The sequence below is a fragment of the Myxine glutinosa genome, chromosome 9, assembly GCF_964187855.1.
Source record: "Myxine glutinosa chromosome 9, kmMyxGlut1.1, whole genome shotgun sequence".
NCBI lineage: Eukaryota > Metazoa > Chordata > Myxini > Myxiniformes > Myxinidae > Myxine > Myxine glutinosa.
The window spans coordinates 18142861-18151663 of NC_136269.1; the positions used below are offsets into that span (position 1 = coordinate 18142861).

Genomic DNA, 8803 nt, shown 5'->3' on the forward strand with positions numbered 1-8803 from the left:
AGTCATGGAATCCATCATTGCTTCGGATATGAAATCTTTCCTCTTCTCCAATGGCTTGATATCTGATCATCAATTTGGTTTCAGACCAGGTCACTCTACTCTGGACATGCTGCTTCTGCTGTCTCAACAATGGATGGAGGTCCTCAATGCCCAACAGGAAATTGGAGCTGTCTCCCTCAACATATCACGTGCATTCGATACGGTCTGGCACCCCGCTCTGCTCACCAAACTCTCCTCCTTTGGTATCCATGGAAATCTCCACGCATGGCTGGCGGACTTCCGCCCTAGTCGTAGTCAACGTGTGGCCCTGAATGGGTTTCTCTCATCTCCTCTTCCTGTTCAGGCTGGAGTTCCCCAAGGCAGTGTTCTGGGCCCTGTGCTTTTTCTGGTCGTCATCAATGATCTCTCTGACTCTCTTGAAAATCCTCTCTATCTCTTTGCTGATGACTCCAATCTCTGCCGCTCCATTCCTCATCCCTCAGATCGGCAGTCTGCAGCCTCCTCACTCTCTGCAGACCTGGACAAAATCACAGACTGGGCAAACAAGTGGAACATGTCTTTCAATCCTGACAAATCTCACACTCTTACGATGTCTTTCCGAAAAGACCGACTGGACAACCCTCCCATCGACCTTCTGAATAATCCTCTCCAAGAAGTTCTGTCACTCAAGCTTTTGGGTCTCACTATCTGCCATGATCTTTCCTGGGAAAACCACATTTCCAAGCTGGCCTCCAAAGCCAGTCGCCGACTGGGCATCCTCCGTCGTGCGAAGTCCTTCCTCGGCACACCTGAGCTCCTCACCACATACAAGGCTTTCATCCACAGCTCAATGGAGTACTGCTCTCCCCTCTGGGCTTATGCTCCTGCCTCACACCTAGCTCGTCTTCACGCTGTTGAAACCAAAGCGTTCAGAATCATTGGAATCTCCCGCGATGACGCTATCTTTGAGGGCCTTTCACTTACTCACCGCAGGCAGTTTGGTGGTCTTTCCGTCTTCTACCGACTCCTCTCCGGCCTTGCTCCCCCGGCTCTCTCTGGGCTCTGTCCCCCAAATATTCCTACAGGTCGCACAAGATCTGCCTGCAACCCTCTTATGGTTAAACTGCCAAAATCAAGACTCTCTGCTCACCTTCATTCCTCTTTTCTCCCGCCTCTGGAACAAACTCCCTCACTCTCTTCAATCCCACTCCTCCCTCCAGGTCTTTAAAACGGCTGTTCACCACCATCTCTTATCTTCCCCAATCCAAAACCTTGATCTTTTCTACCCCCGCTAATTTCACCCCAAATCCATGTTTTTGAGGTGCCGACTTCTTTCCTGGAAGTCCTTGGTGTTTTATGCCTATCCGGCCTCCCCCCAGGCCCTCTCCCTCCCACACATCTCCCGATGTCCCTGCTCTCAAATGTTGTGTTTGTGTGCTTCCTCCCCTTCTCTCCCCATTTTGTCAACCGCTCCCCTTTTTATATACTTTGTTTGCTTGTTTGTTTGATTTGTTTGTTTGATAAATGTTAGCTCTTTCACGAGCCTCGACTCTGTATACAAAAAAAGAAAAAAAAAGAAAAAGTACATTCAGAAAGTATTCAGACCCCTTCACTTTTTTCACATTTTGTTATGTTGCAGCCTCATGCTGAAATAGTTTAAATTCATTTTTTCCCTCATCAATCTACACTAGATACCCCATAATGACAAAGATAAAACAGGATTTTAGAAAGTTTTGCAAATTTATTAAAAAGAAAAAACTGAAATATCACATTGATATAAGTATTCATTCCCTTTGCTATGACACTTGAAATTTAGCTCAGGTGCCTCCCATTTCTCTTGATCATCTTTGAGATGTTTCGACACCTTGATTGGAGTCCACCTGTGGTAAATTCAATTGATTGGACATGATTTGGAAAGGCACACACCTGTCTATATGAGGTCTCACAGCTGACAATGCATATCAGAGCAAAAACCAAGCCATGAGGTCGAAGGAACTGCCTGCAGAGCTCAGAGACAGGATTGTGTCGATGCACAGATCTGGGGAAGCCTACAAATAAAATTCTGCTGCATTGAAGATTCCCAAGAGCACAGCGGCCTCCATAATTCTTAAATGGAAGAAGTTTGGAACAACCAGGACTCTTCCTAGAGCTGGCTGCCCGGCCAAACTGAGCAATCGGGGGAGAAGGGCCTTGGGAAGAGAGGTGACCAAGAACCCGATGGTCACTCTGGCTGAGCTCCAGAGATCCTGTGTGGAGATGGGAGAAACATGCAGAAGGACAACCATCAATGCAACACTCCACCGATCTGGGCTTTATGGCAGAGTGGCCAGACGGAAGCCAAACAGTTCAATCTTGGTTTCATCAGACCACAGAATCTTGTTTCTCACAGTGTGAGTCCTTTAGGTGCTTTTTTGCAAACTCCAAGTGGGCTTTCATGTGTCTTTCACTGAGGAAAGGCTTCCGTCTAGCTACTCTGCCATAAAGCCCAGATCGATGGAGTGTTGTGGTGATGGTTGTCCTTCTGGAAGTTTCTATGTTAAATTATACCTCTGTTATACCTATGTTAAATTATACCTATGTTAAATGATGATGATGTTATTTTGGCTGTGAGAACCTTTGGGTTTCTGAGCATTTTTGATTGTCGTTTTATGTCTGTATGTGCTGTATGTCCTGTTAATCGCCGCAACCTAACCCCGTCGAACTGGCCTTGGCAGGCGGTGGCTGGTTTACTGGCGGACGCGAGGCAGTTGGCAGCGACGGCGCGGGAAGAGGCTTCCAACTTCAGAGCAAATTATGGCACAGACATCCCCATCAAGGCAAGTGTTACATGTGAGGTTGCATAACGGTGACCCTGTGGAGATGAGCCCTTAAATAGTCCTGCACTGCAAGGAGCATGATGACATGTTTAACTTGAGTGCACAAAACTGTCCTTTTCTTCGATGTGCTTCTCTGAGAGTGTAAATGACAAATGACTTCCTCTTTGCAGCACCTGACGGACCGGATAGCCATGTACGTTCACGCTCACACGCTGTACAGCTCAGTACGGCCCTTCGGTTGCAGGTATGGTATCGTCTCAAGTGAATGCATTTAAAAATGCAAACAGCGCGTTTTCCTTATTTGATTACTGTGATACGTTCTGTGTTGAAAACGTTCCACAAGCGAGGTAATTGCAATAGGCCAACACATCAAAAAATAAACAAGTATCACAAATCATTTATCCAAAGTAAAATACACAATCATGTGTCAATCAATATATTATATATTCTTCCTAATTACCAATCCACGAATCATCCCCTGTCCCTCCAACAATTTTGGAGGGGCGGGGGACATTAAAATGAATACCATCCGATCGATCAATTGCCCGTCCATGTAGCTTTGTGTTCACAATATTTAAAAACACGTTCATTATTTCGATATCATTATCACACAGATCTATTCGCCATGCCACGCAAAAGGTGGACGACCTAGAGTATCAGCTCCTTGGTTGTATATTTATTATAGTTCTTCCTTTTTTCCCCCTCCTCAAAATTCCTTTATATGTGGTCAGGCCAACTGGTACTGAGCTGCTGCTCTGAAGACCAGAAATGAGACGGTATGAGACAGGGACACGCCCGACCTGTCTGCAATGTGAAAATGAGAAGCCGAGAGCCTCAGCTACAGAACTCGGTGTTTTCCCACAGCAGAATTGTCACTGCAATGGCAGTGGTAGTGCAGTGTATAGTGTGGTAATGTCTTTAGTATTGTTGAGGTTTGAGCAGTTTGGATTCCTCCTTTCAGGCTTGTCTGACGCAGAGCTGGGATCCAACACGTCCCCTTGCCCTGAACCAGGTGGCCAGTACAGTGGCCCGCAAGGGTATTCACCTCTGGCCAATAATGCCACATTTAGATGAATTAAGAATTAGGCCCAAACAATTTTTCCAAATTGACTTTTGTTATTAATAACTGGGGTGATCAAACAAAACACTGTTACAATTGAAGGAGGTTATATGTCAGGAATACCTGCAACATGTACAAGTCAAAATTCACTGGTTGTGAAAGTATTCAGCCTTCAGCTCAGTACTTGGTGGAAGCACTTTTTTCAGCAATGAATGCTGCAAGTATTTTGTGTAGTAGGCCTCCACCAGCTTTGCACAGTGACGTGGGGAAATCTTTGCCCATTCTTCACGTGAAAATTGCTCTCGTTCTACCAAGTTTAATGGGGATCGTTGATGGACTTCAATCTTCAAATCTCACCATAAATGCTCAATTGGGTTCAAGTCAAGACTTTGACTGGGCCCACTCAGACATTTATTTTGTTCTTATTCAGCCACTTCAGCATGGATTTAGCTTTGTGTTTCGGATCATTGTCCTGGCGAAATGTGAATCTCCTACCCAGTTTCAGATTAATTGCCTGACTCAAACAGGTTTTCATCAAGGATCCTCCTGTACTTTGCACTGTCCATTGTCCCTTCTATCCCGACAATTTTGCCAGTACCGGCTGATGAAAAGCAGCCCCATAACATGATGCTGCCACCACCATGCTTGACTATAGGAATTGTGTTGACTGCATGATGTGCAGTGTTAGGCGCGTACCAGATGATATGTCAAGGGAGATCTCATCTTTTTTTTTTGTGTAATTTTTGTTTGTTTATTTTATAGTATTGGCTTGTCTGAGAGCTAACACATACAACATGTAATAAAGACAGTGGGAGACGGGGGGGGTGGGGGTGGAAGTACAACAACAGTAGGGAACAGGGACATCTATGGAAGAGAGTGGGCTGGGGTGGGGTAAACAGCAGGATGGACACTGCAGGGGCTTTCAGGAAAGAAAACGGGGAATGTGAAGGAGGTGGGTTTGGGGTGGATAAACAGGAGAAGAAAAGATCAAGGTTTTGGATGGGGGAGGATAAGAGATGGTGGTGAACAGCTGTTTTAAAGACCTGGAGGGTGGAGTGGGATTGAAGAGAGTGAGGGAGTTTGTTCCAGAGGCGGGAGAAAAGAGGAATGAAGGAGTGAAGGTGAGCAGAAAGTCTTGATTTTGGCAGTTTAACCATAAGAGGGTTGCAGGCAGATCTTGTGCGACCTGTAGGAATATTTGGGGGACAGAGCCCAGAGAGGGCTGGGGGGGCAAGGCCAGAGAGGAGTCGGTAGAAGACGGAAAGACCACCAACCTGCCTGCGGTGAGTGAGTGAAAGGCCCTTGGAGTTAGCTTCATCGCGGGAGATTCCAATGATTCTGAACGCTTTGGTTTCAACAGCGTGAAGACGGGCTAGGTGTGAGGCAGGAGCACCAGACCAGAGGGGAGAGCAGTATTCCATAGAGCTGCGGATGAAAGCCTTGTATGTGGTGAGGAGCTCAGGTGTGCCAAGGAAGGACTTCGCACGACGGAGGATGCCCAGTCGGCGACTGGCTTTGGAGGCCAGATTTGAAATGTGGTTTTCCCAGGAAAGATCATGGCAGATAGTGAGACCCAAAAGCTTGAGTGACAGAACTTCTTGGAGAGGATTATTCAGAAAGTGGATGGGAGGGTTTTCCAGTCGGTCTTTTCGGAGAGACATCGTAAGAGTGTGAGATTTATCAGGATTGAAAGACATGTTCCATTTGATTGCCCAGTCTGTGATTTTGTCCAGGTCTGCAGAGAGTGAGGAGGCTGCAGACTGCCGATCTGAGGGATGAGGAATGGAGCGACAGAGAGTAGAGTCATCAGCAAAGAGATAGAGAGGATTTTCAAGAGTCAGAGAGATCATTGATAAACCACATTTAGAGGCCATTTTTTCCCCGCAAAGCGGGGGTTGGCCTTTTTCGGGGACCGTGGTTGTTGTTGTTTTTTTTTTTTTGGTCCCCTTTTTGAAGCAATGTTTTACGGCCGGGTGCCCTTCCTGACGCCATCCCTTTTTGTCGCCTTATACGACAAGCAGGGAATTACCAGTGAACTGGTACTCAATTAGCCGACCTCGGAAGGATGACAGGCTGAGTCAACCCCCCTGGCGTTAATTCAGCGATCGACCGGGATTCGAACCCAGGATCCTGGGATCCTAAGCTGGCACCCTAGTCGCTCGCCCAACACCAGGGTTCTTGATGAAGACCAGAAAAAGCACAGGGCCCAGAACACAACCTTGGGGAACTCCAGCCTGAACAGGAAGAGGAGATGAGAGAAACCCATTCAGGGCCACACGTTGACTACGACCAGAGAGGAAGTCCGCCAGCCATGCGTGGAGATTTCCATGGATACCAAAGGAGGAGAGTTTGGTGAGCAGAGCAGGGTGACAGACCGTATCGAAGGCACGTGAAATGTCAAGGGAGACAGCTCTAATTTCCTGTTTGGCCTTGAGGACCTCCATCCATTGTTGAGAAAGCAGAAGCAGCATGTCCAGAGTAGAGTGACCAGGTCTGAAACCAAATTGATGATCAGAGATCAAGCCATTGGAGAAGAGGAAAGGAGGAAATTTCACCCCAAATCCACTTTTTTGAGGTGCCGACTTCTTTCCTGGAAGTCCTTGGTGTCCTTGTGTTTATACTTCTCCCACCCCCCACCCCTTCCCACGCCGCATCCCCCCAAGCCCTCCTCTTCCCACACATTCCCGATGTCCCTCACAAATGTTGTGTTTATGTGCTTCTCCTTTTCTCCCCATCTTGTCTGCCGCTCCCCTTTTTATACACTTTGTTTGATTTGTTTGTTTGCTAAATGTTAGCTCTTTCACGAGCCTCGACTCTGTATACAAAGAAAAAAAAAAAAAAAATTCCCAGGCTGAGTTAACATCAGGGACAGTAGATATGGGAGACCCCTCCTGAAGAGAGATAGCTGCTTGTAATCCCTGCCAATCTGCTTGAGTGAAATGCTAAATTGACTGCTCCTCTTTTATCCATTTCCTAAAAAGGCTTCTCATTTAAGCCATGCCACTAAGTACCATTATTTTGTTATATTTTAATCTATCTTCAGTGCAAGTGTTGCACTGTACAGTACTTGGACATTATTTTTGTTCAGGTGTTTCACCCATTGTTTTTCACAACTGACAGTGTACAAAGGTCAATTTACATTTTTGAATTAACTCTTGCTTATCTCGTACTGCAGCGTGATGTTGGCTTCTTACGACGAAGATGGGCCACAGATGTTCACGATTGATCCTTCCGGGGTGTCCTATGTAAGTTTCCGATCCGATTTTGACTCTCTGCTCAAGTTAAAACAATCCGTGCAAATTATCATTACGGAGGAATGCTACAATGGTGCCTCGTCTGTCCGACAAGCTCTCCCTCTTCCCAGAATTATCTGCAATAATAAAAGGGTGTGTGTGTGTGTGTGTGTGTGTGTGTGTGTGTGTGTGTGTGTGTGTGTGTGTGTGTGTGTGTGTGTGTGTGTGTGTGTGTGTGTGTGTGCGCGCGCGTGCATGCACACGTCCTCCAAAACCATGAAACCTGGGGACCCCAAACTTTGAATGCATACTTCACGGCCTCCAACGGAGTGCCTGAATGAAAACTGGGCGTTTGGGTATGTTAAACACCCTTTTTGAAGATAATTAATGGGCTGCTCATAACAAAAAAAGAAAAGAAATGAACCCGTAACAAAATGGCGGTCCGCCATCTTGGTCAGCCCACTGTGACATTGCTGGGTTCTTAAGCCGGTATTTATTTTGGCCTATTGAAATGTGCCTTGGCTTGGAAACACTATCTACTCTCACGGACTAATTACCCTGCGCTTATGAAGCGACAAGCAGGGTTAGGCAATCGGTTGCGTACGTGTCTGCATTTTAGAAATTCGCCTTCTTGGCAACCGTTGGTCCGATTGGCATGAAATTTTCACTATAAGAACGCCTCCGCCTGTATAATTTTTTTATTCATAATTATGACGTTATAGGTTACATAGTATGGATGCCATCTTGGAAAAACGTGACACCTCTATATCTCCAAAACCGCTCAATGGGAAAAATTAAACGTGGCTCATTGTAAAGAACTCCCCATGGGGAATGTGTTTTTAACGATGAAATCATTGGTGCCTTAATTTTGACGTCTTAATTTGACAGGGACAATGCTTAGTCTGATCAGTTTGAAATTTCTTGAGCGTGATCTCCGCAACAATTACGTTGGAGAATATAAATTGACGATGTCATCGCTCACGTGGTCTAGCAGCCATATTGGATCAAAGGGAAAAAAACAACCTTTAAAAACAGAAGAGTTGGCTCGTACCAAGTTGATTGTGCAGGGTATTCTATGAATACCATCCAGTTAAAATATATAATCGAAATCTGGCTTAGGATTTGATGATCATACCCCATACACTTAATAAGTTTTGAAATGTGGAGTGAAATCTGAAAAACTTAACATCAGCGATTCTTATAAATAACTCGGTGTATTTATCTGAGCAAGGCTGTTCTCTTTCTGCAGTGTTGTCTTAATTCATGTCTCCATCGGAAAGGATGTTCTTTCAAGTTGCAAAATGCTTCAAGTTCAACTTTAATTCCCATTTGTCATAATTTCATTATTGTGATTGTAAATAAACAGAATACGGAGAAACAGCGTGAACAAAGCATTAGCGCTTATTTTTATGCCTCCTCCAACTAAGTCGCAGGAGGCGTTATGTTTTTGGGTTGTCAGTCCGTCTGTCCGTGATAGGCTTTCGTTTCCACGATAACTTGAGAACAGCTGAAGGGATCTGAGTCAAACCTGGTGCAGGTCTGTATAATGAGGTAAAGATGAACTCATTCGATTTTGGGGTCATGAGGTTAAAGGCCAAAGGTCAGAGGTCATGTTCGGTAAAAATCCTGTTACCGTGACGACCTGTGAACCAGTGATGGGATTCTGACCAAAGTTGGTACAAGTATGTATTATGATGCACAGATGAACTTATTTG

At 45.5% G+C, this 8803-nt stretch overlaps 1 protein-coding gene across 1 annotated transcript in view; it reads left to right on the forward strand.

The window, feature by feature from the left end:
* The window catches only part of PSMA3 (proteasome 20S subunit alpha 3), a 29173-nt gene that overhangs the window by 11308 nt on the left and 9062 nt on the right, over nt 1–8803 (forward strand). The window contains exons 4-6 of the mRNA XM_068129537.2: nt 2694–2795; nt 2966–3039; nt 7031–7100. Coding sequence (XP_067985638.1) covers nt 2694–2795; nt 2966–3039; nt 7031–7100 — 246 coding nt within the window. The remainder of the gene's footprint in view (nt 1–2693; nt 2796–2965; nt 3040–7030; nt 7101–8803) is intronic.